This window comes from Lissotriton helveticus, chromosome 11 (assembly GCF_964261635.1).
Source record: "Lissotriton helveticus chromosome 11, aLisHel1.1, whole genome shotgun sequence".
In the NCBI taxonomy this organism is placed as follows: domain Eukaryota; kingdom Metazoa; phylum Chordata; class Amphibia; order Caudata; family Salamandridae; genus Lissotriton; species Lissotriton helveticus.
This window is the reverse complement of record NC_136072.1, coordinates 9,912,304-9,934,196: the sequence shown is the minus strand read 5'-3', so window position 1 is coordinate 9,934,196 and position 21,893 is coordinate 9,912,304. Positions and strand designations below refer to the sequence as shown.

The 21,893-nt window shown below is 44.1% G+C and overlaps 1 protein-coding gene across 1 annotated transcript in view; it reads right to left on the bottom strand.

Annotated features, from left to right (window-relative positions):
- LOC144792084 (putative cation-transporting ATPase 13A4) overlaps positions 1-21,893 on the bottom strand; it is a 439,619-nt gene that overhangs the window by 298,054 nt on the left and 119,672 nt on the right. The window contains exon 10 of the mRNA XM_078666936.1: positions 4,379-4,451. Within this exon, the coding sequence (XP_078523062.1) occupies positions 4,379-4,451 (73 nt within the window). The remainder of the gene's footprint in view (positions 1-4,378; positions 4,452-21,893) is intronic.

The window sequence follows — 21,893 nt, the reverse complement described above, 5'->3', positions numbered from 1 at the left end:
AAGGTATTTCTAATTAGTATTTTATGTAACAAAATACATTTGACTAAACAAGGATGCAAGATGGTAAATGAGTGCAGTGTGGTAAAATCACATTGAAGAGACCTGGTGACTATTAGGTTTGTTTCACTGTGTAAAGTACTTGAACCAGGCCATCTGTACAGCAACAAATAGTGTTTTTCTCCTGTCTGCTTCACTGTACTGTTTGAACCTTGCACTGTTGTAACACATGTGTGAATGTCTTTTTATTAGTACAGTTGCTCTAAATAACATAATATTTGGCCACATTTATTTTCATACCCATGGCACAGGTTGGGTGTGTGTGTATGTGTGTGTGTGTGGGGGGTATATGGAGGGTGTTTATTTGTACACAAACAGTCTGCAATTAGGAGCTTTTAGATAATCAAAGAATTGTAAATATCTCAGAAAATTATGGGAATTGCAATTTTTGTGCTTCAAATGCTTCAAACGTATACAGATTATGGTTTGCCTTGCAGATGTCTGTGAGGCGAGGGTCATGCAGTCATTCTCCTAACAGTTAATTTGCACAGCAGTTCAAATAGTGCATTGCTACTATTGAGTAGCACTTATTGTTACACTTTCCTAATTTCTAAGTGCTGGAACATTAAGTGCCACAGAAAAGAAATAATTCATTTTTAGATTGCTTTATGTGAATTTAATAGAGGTAATTGGATTGGGGGGGCCTAACTGTATGCCGTGCACGGGGAGCCCTCTGGCATTAGGATTCCACAGTAACGAGCACAAAAAAAACCAAGGCAGGCAGAAGGACAATGTTTAGAATCCAAAACCTTCAGAAATGAAGCCAAACGCCCACTCCAAATATCAGGACGCCCAGCTGGTGCTCATCCACTCGCAACTCCCAATCTACCAGACCAAATAGAACGACCCCCTCCCTCTCAAACACCAGTGAGCCAGCACAACAGCCCAATCTCATGACGCCCAGCTGGTGCTCCTCCCCCCACAACTCCCAATCCAACAGACCAAAAAGAACGACCCCTGTTATGTCTCCGAGAAAGGCCTTGATCTTGCTAGAACCTATGACCCCAGAAAAACACTAACCCCCCCTTCGCACATCCAAGTAATCACCGGTATAGGTAGAGACAAACCCCCACCTAGGCCCACAAAATGTCCCCCCCAACGCACAACAATCCCCCAAGCTCCCCCCCTCTCAAACCCACTCCAACAGCAACCTGGTAAACTGTATGCTTATAAACTGCAGATCCGCAACCAAGCACGCTATTGAGCTGGCTGATGCCATACTGTGTAACAACACTGACATGCGTTCCTCACCGAAACCTGGCTCAAAGAAACATCTTACCCGCTCCTCGACCTCCTAGTCCCCCTGGCTTCTCCATCATCAACAAAGACAGGATTGACCAACGTGGTGGTGGCATTGCCATTATCCACAAGAACAACATCAACATAACCGAACTCAAAACTCACACCTTCTCTACCTTCGAATACCTTAACACCATCATTACACGCCCAAACAACAAATCAACAAAATGCCATCTCATCTACCACCCTCCAGGAAACTCTCCGGCATTCAGTGACCAATTCTCGGACCTACTAACTCAGTGCTCCCTAGCGAACTCTGACAACATCTTCCTAGGTGACTTCAACCTCCCTAAGAACAATGATAATGACACTGCTATACAGTCCCTAAATGAACTCCTTCTCACAAACGAGCTCACCCAACACTGCAAGGGTCAAACCCACAACAAGGGCTCTACCCTAGATGCTATCATAGCCAGAAGCGTAACTATAACCATAAATAACATTCTCCCAATCGACTGGTCAGATCACCACATCATCCTTTTCAGTATCAACCAAACAGTAGCTCCTCCAATCAAGTCTCAAATCACCCACCAATGGTCCAGAGATCTCAAAGACATCCCCCTGCCGGCCCTTCAAGAAACAATAACATCGCTGCTCCCAACCTGCTCAGACAATCTCAACACGGTCGAGCTCACCACTCTGTACAACAAAACAATGACAACTGCCCTTGACCAACTAGCCCCCCTAAAACTCAAAAGGGTTAGAGACATTCCCTCCCGAGCCTGGTTCAATAACGACCTCAACTCCGAACAAAGAAAAGTAAGAGCCACTGAGAGACTCTGGAGAGGGAACCCATCCACAATCAACCTGTACCAACTCAGAAAAGAACGCAACAACTACAAAAAACACATAATCAAGAAGAAAGCCACCTTCTTCCGGAACACACTAGACAAAGCCAAAAACTGCCCCAAAGAACTTTTCAACATCATCCAGAGACAGACCTCCAAGCCCACCAACGCTAACCCCCCTGCCTCCAAGCTGCAGTGTAACAATCTGGCTAAATTCTTCGATGACAAAATCGCCAACATTGAGCTCTCCCTAGACCACCAGCCCCAATCCCAACAGAGTATATCCACACCCCTTATGAAACCTCTCCCATCCCCAACCCACAACACGCTCACTGAAGCCGAGATCACTCCTCCATCGACCCCCAAACTCGCCCCCCACCCTTGCCCCCCATCCCCCCAAACAATGGAAAGACTTCATCCCCCTCTCCGAAGAGGACATTTCTAATGTGATTGCTAACTCCAAACCCTCCAACCATTTCGCAGACCCATTACGTGCCTCCCTAGCCAAGAACCTCAACCTCACCCTAACCCTTCTGTGGACAAAGATTATCAACAGCTCTCTAAACAATGGACTGATGCCCGACTGCCTCAAATTAGGCCAAGTCACCCCCCTCCTGAAAAAACCTGAGGCCAACCCTAATGACCTCAAACATTTGAAGCCCATCACCAACCTCCCTTTCCTAGCCAAAATCCAAGAGAAATCTGTTCTCTCCCAATTGAACCACCACCTGGAAGCTAATAACCTACTTGATTCACACCAATCTGGGTTCAGAAAAGGTTGCAGCACAGAAACAGCTATACTGAGCATTACAGACGACATTCACAACTCCCTTGACTCCAACAAATGCTGCCTACTTGTCCTCCTCGACCTATCAGCTGCCTTTGACACGGTTGACCACAACCTACTCTTAGACGCCCTTCAAAAATGCGTAGGAGCTGATGGCAATGTCCTAAAATGGATCTCCTCATTTCTACATAACCGTTCACAGCTCATAAAAATCAAAAACTCAATGTCCGACACCTCTCCCTCAACTCGAGGTGTTCCTCAAGGCTCAGTCCTCTCCCCCACACTCTTCAACATTTACATGGAACCACTCACCGCCATTCTAAAACAAGCAAGCATCGACCATCATCTCTATGCTGACGACACCCAGTTGTATCTCAAAGTCTCTTCCATCAATGACATCCTCCGCCTAAACTCCACTCTCTCCGAAATCCTTGTCTTCTCAATTCACGAGCAACCCGCTCAGATCCAAGAATGGCTAAACCACCTTACCGCTCTAAACTGCAAACTCACTCCAGCAAACTCAGTCAAATCACTAGGGATCTCTCTAGACCCAAGCCTCAACATGAGTTCCCACATCAAATCCACGGCTAAAGGCGCCCTCTACAACCTAAAACTCCTCAACAAAATCAAACCCTTCATACCCCCAAGGACATAAAAACTGCAACACAATCTCTAGTTCTTTCCAGACTTGACTACGGCAATGCCACTCTAACCGGGTCAGCTAGAACACATACAGCCCCCTTGAGAACCACCCTAAAAGCTGCAGCAAGAATGGTCTCAGGGACCAGGAAATTTGACCACATCACCCCTACTCTACAGGCCCTAAATTGGCTACCCATCAAAGCATGCTGCACCTACAAATGGCCTGCCTCACACATAAAGCCTTGCACACAGGCAAACCAGATTACCTCGCCGCCAAACACTCAAAAGCAGGACAAACAAGAAACCTCAGAAGCTCCAACTCACTCCTCCTAATCCCCCCAAAAAGACATAAACAAAAAGCCCTCTCCTGCTCTTTCTCTGGGAATGCCCCAAAAATCTGGAACTCTCTCCCCACTCACATCAGGACGAATCCCTCTTTCACGATCTTCAAGAGGCAACTAAAAGAATTTCTCCTCAACCGCCACCTCTATGCTTCCGGACAATGACTTCGTTACTCTTGGTACCCAATATCCTTGTGATTCCAATTATACTTTATTACTTATGTTTTCACTTGTATGCTGTGAACCGCTCTGATACCCCCGGGTCTTGCAAGCGCTATATAAAACTCCAAAAATAAAACAATAAATAAAAACTCTTTAAGGAATGCACTGCTTGCTGCCATAGGTCGCTGCAAATAACTCTATGTTTCATGAGTTTGAATGTTTCTCTTCAGCTGCAAATGGTTGCAAATTAGGACATGAGCACACAAGCTGAGTTAATAAACTGTAACTTAATTGTAACTCACCTCCATCTTTTTGACACACAGTAACAATGACGCTGTTGTGGACCTCAACAAGTTTATGTAGGTTGATGGATTGCTGTGGAGTTAAGAGTTAGAAGGAGTTGAGTTACAGACCTTTACACCACACAGCACCAGGACATGTCCACCAGTATCCCAACTCATTCCACCCGGTCATTCAAATACTACAGCAACCAGCACATATTTCCAAAAACCTGACCACGGTGTGATGGATCAGCCGGGCTACCAGGACTTAACATATGCATTGCATGTGGTCTCCCCAAATATCATACATTTATTGTAAAGCTTTAATTAACATGGGTGGAAGACCTCTAATATGTGAAGAATGCAACAATGCAGGAGAGTTTCACATTAGGAAAAGGATGAGATATATTCCCTGTTTTATCCACTGTCTGTTAAATGTCCAATCATGTGCACAGTCCTCCTGGGCCTCAGCACATTGATAAATCTTTCCTTTCCCTAATCACAGGCCTTCACCTTCTGTCGATGGTCTGTATGGAGTGAGCTACAGATGCTTTAATGCACTATGGCATTGATTACTGAAAAGCTGTTTAGATCAGCACCTATTCTATAGAAATTGTCTACACTCCAGAGTATCCAACATACCATATCACTGATGGGATTAAATCATTCTATTGGCTTCCCTTCAAATAGAGCTTCTGTAGACTTTGACCCCAATAACTCTGCTCCTAAGTAACTCTCAGCCTTCCACAGACCCCTGGTTGTCTCTAAGGGAGCCAGAACCTTGAAGGTTTTAAACTAAACTTTCAAAGTTTCCCAGAGATTAATAAACCTTTGAATATCAATAAAATGCTTTTGAACTGTGAACCTGAGCAGTTCACTACTGAATATAGTTATTTTTGCCCTACCGGCTCGCCAACGCCAGCAGACCTCATTGGGTTTCTGTGATTAGTGCTTCAGAAATTTCCATGTAGGTAAAGAGTGAGGACTGGCAATCTCAAGAACAGAGATTTAATATAAGGACTGATTTAAATGTACAAAACAAATATTCCAACATTTCAAAGAGTTGCTGCTGTTGTTTCTGACTAGACCAGGATTAAGGACCAGGCTGTGTTTAGCACGTGTATTAAACTAACATAGCAAAGTAACTATGTATTCACTTAGAAGAATTCTAGTAGGCAAGCTCATTTAAACAGCAATAGAAACATATCATGTCAGAAGTGACTTCTACAACCTCAGAATGCCTGTGACCCTCTTGGGAAACAGGCATGAAGAGGGATACTTAAAACAAAATGCCGGATCACAATTTTATACCAAATTCTGCAACGCTGCACTGACATTTCCAAAACACAGGGATGCACCATGTTTGCACAAACACGGTGCACCCCTGCATTTCCACAAGCGCAGGCACTAATAAAGCTTCCTAGCCTTGTGGCAAAGGTGCTTGTGGTGCACTGGTGATTGTTTATATGCAGGAAGGGACACCTTCCTGCACATAATCAATCCTTAATGGAAATTTGCTCTTTGAATATGTGCTGCAGAATACAGCACACAAAGAAAGAGCAAAAAACAAGGAGGCATTAATAACTTCTCCTTGTATCACCATCCTAAGACTAGGGGTTACCTGGCCTAGGGTTTTGGTGCTGCCCCAGTCTTATAAACCTGGGGCAACATCAAAAAGCAATGGGTGTTGCAGCGGAACACCCACAGCAACACCCACTACCAGTCCCTTTTCTGCAGTTGACTGCAGTGAAAAGGGGCATATGAGGAATGACGCAACGCCACCGGAGTGTCGCTCCAGTGGTGTTACAGGCTTGTATATATGCCCTATAGTGTTGCAAAGGCAAGATGGAAGATAAACAGAAACCTTTACATAAAGAAGTATTCTGCAGTGCTGCATATGCAGGCAAAGCTAATGAGCTAACAACTATCAACAGACAATCAAATTAGCATGAAGGTCAGCTGCTACAGTCCCAGGGCCTGCTCCACAACGGTAAACATACACTTTTAAGTTAGTTTACTCTTTACTTTGGCATAATAAAGCATGAATAACATTTTACTAATAGTAATTTTATGACTCTGAGAATATGCACTTGTGGTGGAGACTCATGACATAAAAAGATCGGCCTGTCCTCTTTTTATGCATGGGGTTTTCTGCCCTGACTGCAAAGTCTCTGCAGTCGTAAAATTACTATAAGTAAAATTAAACTCATACTTTGTGAATACTTAGCACCGAGACACCCACGGGTATTTGCGCGCTTTATAAATTGTATAAAATAAATAAATAAATAAAATACCCCCAAAAATATACACTATATAAAAGTGTAAGTTTAACTTTGTGAATCAGGCCCACAATTTGAAATGTTCACACTGGTACAGGCGTCATCCTTTCCTCATTTAGATTGCAAAAAGCACTGGCTGCTCAGCCTGCTAAAGCTCTACCTAGCATAAGTGTTATAGAAACTGGGTTTCTGGTTGACAGGAGTATGGACCCCAATCAAGCAGGAAACACAATCCTGGTCAGGGTAAGTCACAACACACCCTACGTTATCCTGTGATCACCCTCAGGTGGCTTGGCACAGAGCAGGTAAGCTTAACTTAAGAAGCAATTGTGTAAAGTATTTGTGCAACAGCTCGAACAATAACACAGTGAAAACACCACAAAAGACACCACATCAGGTTAGAAAAATATATTATGATTTTATAAATAAAACAAGACCAAAACAACAACACTCCAACAAGTAGAAGTTGAACTTATGAAGAATAAATGTTAAAATAGCACCTAGAAACAATAAGGTTGATTTGGTCACGCTAGACCGGGTCAAAGTAAAATCTCTTCACAATTGGAAATTACACTGAAAATATTTTAAAAGGTAGTATCAATGTTATCCTATGGGAGAGCTAGGCCTTGCAGTATTGGAAAACTACTAAGACATGTAAAACACTAAGGGGCCGATTCATAGAACTAATTTAAGACAAAATCCTAAACTTACTACTTTTGGTATTCACAGGAGGCATTTAGTAGTAGTAAAGTTAGGATTTTGTCTTAAGTCTGTCTTAAGTCTGTCTTAAGTCTGTCTTAAGCCTGTCTTAAGTTTGTCTTAAATCTGTCTTAAGTCTGTCTTAAGTCTGTCTTAAGTCTGTCTTACCTCTGTCTTAAGTCAAACTTAAGACAAAATCCCAACTTTACTACTAGTAAATACCTTCTGTTAATACCATAAGTAGTAAGTTGAGGATTTTTTCTTAAGCTAGTTCTGTGAATCGGGCCCTAAAATTACATGTACTTCTCTACTAAATGCATGCAGCCCTGCCTTGTGGATTAGAAAGGGCCTACTTGAGAGGTGACTTACATGTATGAAAAGGGAAGGTTTAGGCCTGACAAGAGGGTTACCTTGTCAGGTCAAAGTGGTAGATTCAAAACTGTACAGACAGGCTCTGCATTGACAGACCTGACCCTTGGTTAGATCGCTACTTAAGTTGTTGGCACAATGAGTGCTTCAGTCCCACAAGGAGCATTTAATTTACATGACCTGTGCACATGTAGTGTTCTTTACTAGGGTCTTATAAGTAAATTAAATATGCCAATTTGTGTTAAGCCAATATAACCATGTTTAGAGGAGAGAGCGAAAGCCTTATATCACTGGCCAGCAGTGGTAAAGTGTGCAGAGTCCTAAAATTAGCAAAAACCAGTTTAGAAAAATGGAGTGAGACAGGCAAAAAGCTGGAGTAAGGCCACCGTAAGGCTGCCATGTCTAACGATAAGATTATGCAAGAGGGCACCCCTACATAACATGTGTATTTGTAAAGCGCACATTCACCCTCATAGGGGTATCTTGGCGCTGAATAACAGATGGTTCTTGTTACCCAACTCAATGGTACTCATTTTATCGACCTCAGATGGATGAAAGGCTGAGTGGACCAACCGGGGATTTGAACCTGTGACCATGAGGTCAAACACAGACCCCTACAGTGGACGCATTAGTCCACGGAGCCACCTTAACCAAACTAAACCTAAATAACATATAACCCTGAATAGTACATATATTCCCCCGCCCAACAGGTCCAAACAGAAACATGAAAGCAAGAACAATCAACATATAATTTCAATTAAAATACAAGCCTAACATATCTGTAAGTATTTAAAGAAATACAAATGTATCAGTGTAAATATAGCCTTTGCATTTACAAATTCATATTTATGTTTACATTTATAGTATAACCCAGAAAATGACAGAAGGGGCTAAATTCATATCCTCTCAAAAAGGGAATATTTGTATCTGTTACATGTGCAATACACTTACAGCCAGGAAAGAACATCTTCGAACCATATTAATTGGAAATATACCAAATACTACTGTACTTCCTGCAATAGAAGCCAACAACTGAGGAAAATACAGTGATAAATGTAAAAAACATAACCACACCTCCCCCAACGTCACTGAAATAGAAGTCAGAGACATTTTAGAAAACATTAGAAAAGCAAGCACGAGCTCCCAACAAGCAAGTACTAAAATATAACAAAAATATCTTAACCCATGTTCCAGAGCACGTAATAGGCCGGTTACCTGCCATCCAACACTGAAACAACTAATAGTCCGAACCAAAAAATCCACCAGCCCTAAAAACACTTCGGGCATCATTACAAGCCACCGTAATGGTACACAAGACTGACCGCCAGAGGAACGGCGGTCCCACCATAGAGATTAGGATGGCTGTGGTATCCCGCATATATTACATTGTGGCATGCAGTGCTGTAAGCAGCACCTGTCACAATGCAATATATGCATGTTGTGCCTTGGCATGCAAAACGTGACAGGAACCGTGATGTGCCTGCTACCCTGTGCATGCTAATGTTGGGGCAGCCCCCACCCCCTACCCCCTGGGGGTCCACAACGGGCCCCCAAAGAGGACTCCGCATGCCTTTCCATGGCGGAGTTTCCGCCACGGAAAGGCAGGCATACTAATATGAGGCACCACCACGCCTGCCACTTTGTGTATGGCAATGAGTAACCCCCCACCCCCCGGGCCCCCAAAGCAATTCGCACCAGCCTTTCCATGGCGGCAAAGGAGCCATGGAAAGGCCTTCACATCACATCATCCTAATATGGATGGCGGTGCCTGCTAGGCACCGCCACCATATTAAGGGCAATTCCGCCCTGCCAGCAATCGAACAATTGCCAGCCGGTAGAAAAGGGGCGGACGCACTGTGAGTCCGCTGCAAAAATCCCCGCGATTGTAATACAGCGGGGAGTTTCACTCGATACAATGTTGTGGTGGTCACCACCACCAGCTCGGCAGTGGCGAACGTCACAACATCCTAATGTGCCCCTTAGAGAAGTAGAGATACTATCTGAATCAATAATTATGCACAGAAAAAATAATAATTCCTTCTTTATGACAACAAAGGTCATGAAAAAAGCATTATTGTCTTTACAACCCCTCCTAATATAGAAAATCTGGTACAATACGAAACATGAATGACGGATGAAACGTTTAAACTATGCACTGGTCTTTGTACCAACTATACACACTAATACATAATATACAACTTATATAGTACTCCTAACAGAAATTAAAGAATAAACTCATAATTACTACCCTAAAAAAATAATCATTGCTTTGAACAAGCAATGATACAAGCTATTTTATAAATGTACCCACACATAGCTAAACAAGCATGCTACTAAAAGTCTACCTTTAGTGTAGAACAAATTGCAATTTTGCATATCAAATAAAAAGCTATATGTACACCTCTACAACCTACTAATAGAAAGTCTCTTCTACTAAGCAAATTAAATAACATTACCGCCCCCCCCATACCCTCCCGAAGACACATAGGTAGGGTGACTACACAGATCAGGACACAGATGACAACCAAAATAACTAATTCCATGGTAGAATATGTAAGACAGTACCCTAGTCCAACAATCTAAAACTAAATACGCACTGGAAGGATGGCATAACACATTCAAATTTAGTTTAGAAAGAACACACCCAACCATAGACAAACTACTGAAAACTATACAAAAAGAACAAAGCTACCAGGAACTTAGATTAGACAAATCTGTAACTAAAATGGGCCCCAAACTAACTAAACAGACCAAAACAATGTATGAATATTTGCAACATAAAACAAGACTATACCCAAACACTAAGGACAAGAATAACTTGAAACAATAGCAAAATCAAGACTTTAAAATAATTACGTTCACAAAAACTATCTACCACAATATCCAAGACATACTAAACTTTTTTTTAACATTTTGAATACATTTATTATGTCAAAAATAAAATATTATTTTAACCATAATAATTGACATATAATATAGTTAAAATTAAAAGCATGTTTTACTATCAATTAACCAAACTAAAAAATTAAACACAGTAAATAAACCATCAAATAAATACATTGTACATAAGTTAGTACATAAAGGGCCTAATTACAATGTTGTTCGGAGTTGCCTCCGACTGACAATGTTTCGGGGAAGGCACCACCCGCAGAACAAGCTTTCATTGAAAAATGGAAGTTTGTAAACACCCCTGCACCATTTGGCAGGCACTGTGTGGTGCCTGCAACATGGTGCAGGGATGCTTAGGGGGCAAGCCGAACTGGAGAGAGTCAGGTGGGAAGGTAGCACTGCTAGGTGCCCCCCTATTGTGGTGCAGTTCCGACTGACCATCGGAACTGACCCGGAGTTCCTGCCTATTTGAACTCCGACCCCCGTCATCCTAAAGCGGTGGTCGGAGAGAAATGAGACTTTGTGTAAATTGCTGCACCGTGTGCCAGGCATGTTGCAGGGATTTAACCCGAGGCTGCGGAGGATACGGGGCCCTACTAGGGGCCCCCAAAGTTGCTTAGTGACAGGCTTTCCATGTCGAAAAGCCCGACATTGAATGCCTGTCAGAAACTAACATCATAATCCCTATGGCAGAAATGCCATACGTAAGGCATTATGTGGCGCATTCCGATTGGTAGACGGGCACTTTGAGCCTAGTGGAAGCCAGTCGATTTGACCGGCTGGTTTAAACTCCGACCACCTTCTTTGTAATAAAGCGGTTGGACTTTAAACCATGCATGTTTGTCGGAAAGTCTCCGACCTGTGGTCGAAGGCTTTCCAACCGAAATCCTAATAATCCCCTCTTTGTTTAACAAAGATATGTAGCCCTACGGCTAGAGCGGTCAAGCACAAATGCAGGGACACACAACATCCTGTGATTCTGGGCAAGTCACTTAATCTCCCAGTGCCTAGCAAAATTGAATGTGTCCATCTGTATTGAAACTGGTGTTCATGTAAAGCACTTTGATATCCAATTTCTCGGGTCTAGTTCGCGATATATAAAACTCTACAAAATGAAAAAATAAATACAAATGTTATATACACCAATCTTTTGTAATATACTGTAATAAAGCATAAGTAACACAACATTCTACACACTACACTTTAAATATTAACTATTCCAACTACATTAAAACAACATTCACAAAAATTCCTATACACTAAATCCTAGATATTAAATATTCCTATGCTAATCTAAATAAATTCAGGGAAAGTGCTAGACACTAAGCCTTAAAAATTACTATTCCGTCTGCAATATCACTAAATTCAGGGAGAGGGCTGGACACTAAACACTACAAATTAATTATTTCTACTCCAATATAACTATATGCAGGAAAAGTGCTGGACATTAAACCCTTCAAAGGTAATATTCGGTGCCTGCCACACGGCGCAGGGATGTTTAGGGTGGCACCTTAGGTGCCCACCAGGCACGTAGCAGAGGGTCAGTGCAGAAGGGGTCCAAACTAAGTCACTTTCTGACAGCCTTTCTACATTAGAAGACAAGGCTGTCTGAAAGTGCCATCATAATCCCGACAGCAGAGCCAAGGCTGGCTGTGCCGTCATTATGGGATAATTTTGGCTTCTGACGCCCAAATGAGCACCTTGAGTCTGTCGGAAGCCCAGTGAAATTACCCACAGGTTTCCCGTCAACTGCCGTCATCATAATACAGCGGTCAGAGTGAAAGCAACAATGTCTGGAGGAAAGCCTCTGAAAGCTGGTCGGAGGCTTTCCACCTGACATGGTAATGGGGCTTTAATATTTTAATTAAAAAAAACATATTTTAAAGATTTAGGGGCCCATTAGCTTAGGGGGCGGATTGCCACCGCCTGCCCTGCGGTGGCGATCCCCCGCCATATTAGCATTGCGAGGGGCTCCGCAGCGGATGGAAAGACCGTCCGCCGCTTTTTCGCCAGTCGGAATCTCAGCCGGGCGGAAAAGGCCTCCAATATGGTGGTGGTGCCTTGCAGGCACTGCCATTCATATTAGGATGTGACATTTTTAGGTCATTTCCATGGCGGAGACTCCGCCATGGAAAGGCATGCAGAGTTCTCTTTGGGGGCCAGTTGCAGGCCCCCAGTGGGCTGGGGGGGTTGGGGGGCTGCACTTGGGGTTGTGCCTGTCACGTTGTGCATGCCAATTCACGACATGCATATATTGCATTGTGGAGGGTGCTGTTTCAGCATCCCCCGCCGCAATGTAATATATGCGGGATACCACCGTGGCGGTGGCATCCTAATTGCCATGGTGGGACTGCTGCACCTCTGGCAGTCGGTCCCATCTGCCGTTGCGGTGGCGGGTGGACAAAATCCACATGCCATGGTAATAGACCCCTAAAAATTCATCATTAATACTCTGACTTTATAACTTTTTGATTAAAAAAAATATAAAAAATAAATTCATTTCAACAACAAAAAAACAGTATTAAAATTCAACTATAAACATATAAAAAAGGCATTCATTATATTAAAATAATATGAAAAATATGTTCATTGTAATGTACCCCTGAAAATTCAAAATTAATAATCTGATATTATAACTTTTAGATTTTAAAAAATTGTATAACAAATAAATACATTTGAACAACAAATTCCAAAACAAAAAACACTATTAAAATTCAACTGTAAACATATAAACTTTTTAGATTAAAATAATACAAAAAATACGTTCCTCAAATGTATCAACCCAAACATGTACAAAAATATTAAAAATGTAAAAAACATTCAATAGATATAATCCCATTTGTAGCAATGTTTTACACTTTCTAAACATTTTTGAATATCTTATTAGAACATTTTTAATTTTTTTCAAATATTCATACACTGCCCAAAATTATCTCCTACAAACACTACATCCAGCTGGGTACACCCTCGGGAGGTTTACTGGTCTGGGTGAGGAATGCTATAGGGTCCAAATTTAAGCACTTGCATATAGATTTGCTGGATATTTTGGCATTGGAGCTGACTTTATCTAGTGGTTGGAAAGGCAATTTTTTTAATGTGTATAATAGAGTGGACATTGCCACAGAAGAAACCACTACTCTACGTACACTGGACGATGCATTGTCTAAGCACATGGATAACACCCAAACCATAGTAGCAGGTGACTTTAACTGTACGTACAAACCTTTTGCTTTGACTACCCCTGATCTGACTGAGGATTGGGATATGGAGTGGTCAATTCCACCACTTAATTTGCCGAAGGTAAGATGGACGAAGATGGTCAGTTGCTTGCCCTCACGCTGCAGTATGACTTGAGAGCAACTAGTGGAAGAACAAGATCAGACCCCACCTTTAATAGACCAAACCATTCAAGCAGAATAGACTACTGTCTAATTACCCCCAATCTATGGCCTATAGTAGATGATATGGCTGTGGTAAAAAGATTTGAAAGCGATCACAATGCCCTTGCTCTTACTCTTCTTAAGCAAGGCAATGTCCAGCTCCATAAAAGAGGTTGTCTTGATCCAGGAGTTTTGTCCCGTACAAATAATTTGAGGTCGGTAAAATGGAGTTGGGCAGAAAAACATCCGGAAATGCTAGACAAAGTTAAGAGCAAAACTAGGGACTTAATTAGGCACCTTGGCAAAATCTCTAGCTCTCAAGTGGTAATGAGTCAGAGAACTGCTTAGTCAGCCAGCTAAGACACAGGGAAACGGCTGTCACTTTGCTGGTCCGCAGTAAAAATCCTAAAAGTTCCTGGTTTAACCGGGAGTGTAGTAAGTCTAAGGGGGAACTTCTTAGTGCCATTAAGCAAAAGGTCCACTCTGAGATTGTGCTCTGTAGAGCCAAGTACAGACAGGTTATTGGCAGTGCTAAAAAATAGTAGGAGGCTTTGTTATGCTCAGCTTTACATTCAGCACTTGTAGATAAAGATTCTACGATCTTTTGGAGAGAGGCCACTGATTGGCTTAAAGGGGAAATACCAATGTTAGAACATAATATACAGCCTGAAGAATGGATGACTTACTTTGGGTCCCTTTATGCTATTGACAGCTATGTAAGTGGCAAGATAAATGAGGCTGTGGGTGAGGGGGTTGATCGGGGAACATGAACCCCCTAGTCTTTTCACTTAAGGAGACCCAACTGGCAATTTCATCATGTGCAAGGCCCTGACAAAATTCCAAATGATTTGTACAAAGAAGATAATTCATTGTGGGGCACGTACATGCTATCCAATATGGTCTTGGCGGGAACTCCCATACCGCCATCGTGGCTGATTGCAGAAATTGTGCCGATCTTTAAAAAAGGCGACAAAACCAAGCCCTCGAGTTACAGGCCGATCAGCCTCATTGACTCGCTTCAAACATTTTTTGCAAACAGGTCTTAGGAAGGCTCCAAGTATGGATGACCGAGTTCCAAATTTTAAGTGATTTCCAAGCTGGTTTTCGCAGTAAAGTTAGCACCTTAGACCAGGTTTTTCGTTTTATTTTTATTTATTGGAAAGAAGTGGATGTCAAAGGTGGGAAATTATATGTGGCATTTGTTGATCTGCGCACAGCTTTTGATTCAGTGCCTCGTGCAAAGCTGTGGGGTGTGCTAAAAGAGATGGGCTTGCCGACAAAGATTTTGGACATCTTGATTAGACTCCTCTCTTCTAATTCAGCACAGGTCAGGTGGGGCCCAAAAAATGAAGTTACTGATACCTTTCCTGTACAGCGTGGTGTACGACAGGGTTGTGTGCTTGCGCCCACCCTTTTTACTCTTTTTATCAATGGTCTTATTAATTTTCTCGACAGGGATGGCTGTGATGCTCGAAAAATAGGCACAAAAAGTCTCACGCCAAATTGCTCCATCAGAATTAATCAATAAAATGGACGATATATAGATGAAACTGTCGGAATACATTATTTCTTGGTAGCTGTGCATCCTTGAATGGAGCCTGACAGGGATCTAATCTGACTCTCATATAATCAGTGCACATGGGCGGAGCGCACTCCAGGGTCGCACACTCAATATTCATAAGCCTTTGAGCTTTTAGAAATACACCGAACATTCGAAGTATGGTGGGCATTCTATCACCTTTTGACGAAGACACAGCCCTGTGTGCCGGGCCCACAGACAGTGTAACCTCCCCCTACTGCAATGCTTACAACCCAAATGTATAACATGTGTGGACATATCTGCATGATCAGACATGATCCTACAATATGTAAATTCATTTTTTGATATTGTAAGTGTACGGGGAAGGCATATAGAGTAAAAGAGCTGGACACCCATCATTTCAAGTTCCCTAGCACCATAATGGCTTCACTTTACCCAGGGATGTTTGGTACCAAACATCTTGGCTTAAATAAATCCTCACTGATTGCAGTGTTGGATTTATTATTAAATACAAACAGTCCCCTGTAAACCTACCATCCTCAGACCTGTTTCTGACTTCATGGAGTGACAGCCTGCGCTCTCAAAGGCCGGGTACAATGCGTGCTTTGGGTGAAGGTGCTTCACACCTTCTCCAGGCCGGATTGCCAATCCAAAGTTTGAAGCTTTAAGGGCAATGCTGCCTTTGAAATTAGAACCAGGCATCTCTAGATAGTGGGGGATGCCAACCCCACCTCTATCCTGCTTATCCTATGGGGGCAGGATAGGTGGGAAAATGTGTTAGATTAGAAGGTGTGCCCACATTCTGAAAGCACCGTGGACCCCAGTTTTCAGTTTTCTCTATCTTGTTTCGGAGGGCATTAGCCAATTAAGGTCAGGGTTCTACCCACTCCCTAAAGGAAGTGGTCACATAGAGGGTGTAGACACCTTAAAGGAAAGTAGCCCATTGGCTACTCCCTGTCTCCTCCTGTAACACCCCTAAATGTAGTATTGGCAGACCTAAGAAGAAAACAGACAAAAATGCACTGCTGAATTTGGCACAAACCCTGCCTGCTGCCTCCAGGACTTGACCATCTTGATGTCCTGTCTCATTCTGATGCTGTGAGGCCTCAGATACAGCAGCCAAGCAAGAAGAGATACACCCGTTTCAGGGGTCATATCTGTTCCCCCACCAAATGAGAGAATGCCAGGACCTCCTGGGCCGTGCTGTTGCAATATCCGAGGTACCGGGCCTCCTGCAACCGAGACAAAAAGAGTCCAATCCTGACTCCAACTGCCCAGTAAGCACCCCTTGAGGGACATCGATACTCCTGAGACCCACAATGTGAGTGGCCCAGCTATCTGGAGATCATCCCTGCAACCTGCCTTCACCTGAACAAGAATACCATCTTGACACACAGAGGCCGTCGGACCTATCACCTCTGCATGAACCAGCTGTGCTACCATGGTCCTGATACCCTTGTGAGACGTTCCCTTGTTTGGGGTCCCCCGACTTAGCTGTAAGTCCTTCTGTGCAGCCACTTTTTAGGTGCCTCCCCCTTCTTTATAGAGGACTAACTACCAGCGTCATGAGCACCCTGCTCCTGGCCGTATCGAGGACACTCCTGATGATCCGCTGGTGTAACACTGGACTTGGCCCTGCTAATTACCTAAATCTAGAAGGTAGACTCAGAGAACCGGCTGTATGATTTTCAATTTATGTTTCTATTGTTCCCTGTAGACTTCTATTGTGCGTAACTGGTAGTTATTTTCCTAATGTAAAAAAAGTACTTACCTGTGTATGTAGTTCTTAGTCTTAAAAATGATATAAAAATCAGTGCTATTTTTACAAACTGGTCTTGGATTTTTTCTTGAGTGTGTTTCATGTATTGACTCTGTGAGCATAACAAATACTTAGCACTACCCTCTGATAGGCCTAACTCCTCACCCACACTTCTACAACTAGAGCACATTAGTATTGTCTGCTTTTGACTCTGTGTACCAATATGGGACACACTGGACTCTCCGTAAAGTGTACATCATTTTAGTAGACTATATTGAGAGCCAGCTTCCTACATTTAGGTTTTTCCAAACAGAATGAAATACGGGTATTTTCAGATCATCGTCCACAGCAGAGAGTTCTGATAAGAAGTGCAAAAATATACAGCAGTCAGATCCAGTTTTTCTAGAAACAGAACATCACAGCCAGACAAACTGATTGACTAGAAGATCTGAAGTCTGAATGGAATTCACAAAACATTACTATATCATAAAGCATGATTTATAATCTTCGTTTAGAGATTAGATTACTTGCTTGTAGGAGTGCAGATTTCCGAATTTTAAGAATTTGTAAGGTGTTGTAGAGTACTTTTGGAAACCTGGAACATGGAACGGTTTCCACTAGTGCTTATAGAAATGTTTTGAGGACTTCTGCTTGCATGCATACGGCGGGATTTCTGCGTGCTTAATTGTGCATACAGTACAAATACACCGGATAATATATTTGGATCCACTCAATTTTTGGGTTTGGCCTGCCGAAGGCTGCGCTCTGCGCAGCTCTTCAGCGCAGGTGAAATCCTATGTCGACAATAAGCACTTCGGGAACGTCCCCCGGCTCTCATTGGCTAGCTCCATAAATGGAGGCTAGCCATTGAGTGCCGGATCTGTCCGTCAAGGCCGGACCAGATTCGGGGGCGTTCCCGAGATTTTTTCACAGGGCGGAGTTACGTTTTTTCCCGTTCCCTCCCCTTTCACTGAAAGTGAATTCAGATGCGCTGTCCATTCCCGCCCCCTCCGTGTGCCTTTCCGCCCCCCTCGCTGTCCTGTGCACGTTTCCCGCCGTCCGTGTCCTCTCCCGCCCCCTCCCGCCGTCCGTGTCTTCTCCCGCCCCCTCCCGCCGTCCGTGTCTTCTCCCGCCCCCTCCCGCCGTCCGTGTCTTCTCCCGCCCCCTCCCGCCCCCTCCCGCCGTCCGTGTCTTCTCCCGCCCCCTCCCGCCGTCCGTGTCTTCTCCTGCCCCCTCCCGCCCCCTCCCGCCGTCCGTGTCTTCTCCCGCCCCCTCCCGCCGTCCTTGTCTTCTCCCGCCCCCTCCCGCCCCCTCCCGCCGTCCGTGTCCCCTCCCGCCCCCTCCCGCCGTCCGGGCCATTATAATAATAAGAAACAAGGTGTTGATTGAATTTGACGCACAAGAGTTTTGACCAAGGCACCTGGCGCCGGATTTAAACTCTGTTGATCAGGCAAGTAAATGGCTGATCAACATCTAGTCCTTTTCAGTTGCAGGTGGTTGATAGCCCAGAGACACTTGTTGCGTCTTGTGCACGGTAAAATCAGTGCCCGCCATGTTGTGAGAGGACAGAGCAGGGTTGATGGAGGGGAGTGACGGCTGCTCCTCTGATTCACAGCCGGAGCCTCCCCCTCTGCAGAGCTCGTGACGGCGTCGGCACTGCACCCAGCACGGTGAGGAGTCCGAGCCTTGCCCGGGAGAGACAGAGCAGGAGGCGAGCTGCAGAGGGCACGGGGCGCCCCGAAGGATTTCTGCAGCCATGCCAGCCGTAATTGTCACCACCAGGTCAGTCTGCCCCAGCCCTCAGTGCTTGTGAAACTAAGCACGCAGCATTGTTGTTATTTTCTCTGGGAACTTTGTCACACTGACGACACTGAACGGAGTGTTTACTTGCTGAAAGCAGGCTGGGCTCCCCAGCCACCGGTGGTTCTATACACAGCAGCAGCTTGCTTTTTATATGTGCAGCTAGCAGTCCCTTCTCTTTGCCTATTGCTTACTTTACTTTCTTATCCAGAAAGCCAATCTTTTTGCTTGCAAACGGTTCTGGTCCGTTGGCGGTTCTCTTTTGCCACTGATGAGATCGTAGTTGCTTATGCATTGTCTCTGGTTTTGTTTTGGTGGTGTAGTTGTTTCTGGCACTATTACAGATATACTCAGACACGGCAGGGTTCCGTCAGACACTGTTATGGTACAAGTTATTATAGGCACTGTCGTATTGAATTTTTGAGAAATCTGAATTATTCTTTGGGTACTTTTGGTCCTTTTCAGGTACTGGGGTGGTTTTGGCCTGACACTCTTATGATTTTCTGGCACAGCACGTTTTGCTATGGCACAGTGCTGGTCCTGTTGTGTCACTTGGGTTCTGTTTTGCAGTTTCTGTGTGTCGACTGGCCCTGTTGCTTCATTCTCCTGTCGGAGGGGGTTGTATTCTGCTGCTGTTAGTATGTTGCAGTCCAGGCCCTTCGAACAAACGTTGTCCTTTTCTGGTTCCCACCTAGCCCCTTACGAGCTCTCTTCCTGGTACGGCTTTCCTCCTGTCGTCTCGTACTGCCTGAGGGTGAACTCCGTCGTCTCGTACTGCCTGAGGGTGACACATGAGAAGCGAGCAGCAAACTGCACACGGGACACTTGTTTATTTCTTGAAGTGACTTCCACTTACAGATCTTGAGCAGCATAGCCATGTATCAGGTGACAGATCTCACTAGCTCCTACCTTAAGAGATCAGATCTATCCCTCAGTTTACACTGACCTCGCAGATCCTCTTCATACATAGAGATCTTTTAAACTATGTAGATTTGGCAGAATTAGGTGTGCATTGCTTTTTACAGGTACATAGAAAACTCTGCATTTATATACCTTGAATGCCCAGCATCTAGAGTAGACCATAAAGTCCCCATTCTGCTGACATGTACGCTGTAATTAATATTTATCTTATTTTAGGAACCGTATCTGTATATGATTGTTGATGTAAGTTTTGGCGGATGTTGGAACGAGCTCTAATGCAGACACAAGGTATACATGTTAAATTTGGAGCAAATTGATTCTTTATCAAAATACTGAAATGTTAATCTCATATTTAGAATGAGCTGAAAATGTAAAAAAAAGATGGTTTGCAGTACGAGCTGCATGTTCCAATGTTCATAGCTTTCAATACGAGGGTGTGTTGGAGACGAGGTTAAATGTCCTCACCTGTGTCATGTTCCCAGTTTGTGGGAAATTGTGGAATCTCAGATCGAAACAGGCATTGACAACACCAGTAAGTCTCAACTTAATTTGCCAATCTATGTAAATACACACATTCACAAATGTATTTCCATGTGCTGCATGCACAAATGCTGTTTATTACATTAAATCCTGTCGTGTTGGCCTTGCCAGTGCTGGGAAAAAGGATTGTTCTCTGTATGGAATACATATAGGAAATAAATAATTGAATGTGACAAGCAGCGCGATGATTGAGTGTACAATTCAAATGCCCTTGTCCCTCATGCATTTCCTGGAAGGTAGAAAGCAAATAGGCACTAGCTTGAGGTCAGAGAGTATTACTCCACTGGATGACGCCAAATCCCACTTTAAAGAATTTGTAACAGTACATCTTGCTGACAGATGCGTTGTCAATTGATACCAGAAAAGATTGCTTTCTGTACATAGTGCATGTGTGGGATAGAGAATTTCATGTGTGATGAGTCAGTGTACTTTCGGGTGGATGTAAAGCCCATTCTGCTTATAAATAAGTTATTGGTAACAGTAGGTCTTGGGGACAGCTATGCTGTCAGGCAAGACCTCAAACACGAGCATTAGCAAAGCCAATATATTTCACTCTTGAGACCTAGTGGCTTTACTACTGCTTTTTAGCCATTCTGTTCTAGGGGAGTAACACTGATGGCACTAATTGGGTGGGGGGGAGCAGTACAAGGGGTATTGAGGAGAAGCCGTTGGTGACAGTAGGAAGGTGCAGCTGGGGGAAGGAAGGAGCACAGTCTGGGTATGAGGAGGAGAAGCAACGAGTGACCGAAGGAAAGGAGGTGGGATGAAGCAACATGGATGGCAGGCATGGGACATCCAAAGCACAGTGGTATGCAGTAGTGTACGAGGTTGTTATTCCTCCACTATAGTTGTACGCCGTCTTCTTCCCAGTTCAGTGGTATTTGTCCCTCGCAGTTACAATTGCAGCCTCTCTCGTGTAGTCAGGACATAATGTTTCTACTTCTGTGGTTTCATTTAGCTATTTAAGGTACTCTGGGAGTTGTTTTCGTTTGAGTGGCAGGCCGGATACCAATTGTTCAGAATAGCCAAGCACTGGAAACATGGCTGTGCTTGCTTCCCTGCCCCCTGGCTGTGCTTGCTTCCCTGCCCCCTGGCTGTGCTTGCTTCGCTGCCCCCTGGCTGTGCTTGCTTCCCTGCCCCCTCGCTGTGCTTGCTTCCCTGCCCCCTCGCTGTGCTTGCTTCCCTGCCCCCTCGCTGTGCTTGCTTCCCTGCCCCCTCGCTGTGCTTGCTTCCCTGCCCCCTCGCTGTGCTTGCTTCCCTGCCCCCTCGCTGTGCTTGCTTCCCTGCCCCTTCGCTGTGCTTGCTTCCCTGCCCTTTCGCTGTGCTTGCTTCCCTGCACCCTCGCTGTGCTTGCTCTCCT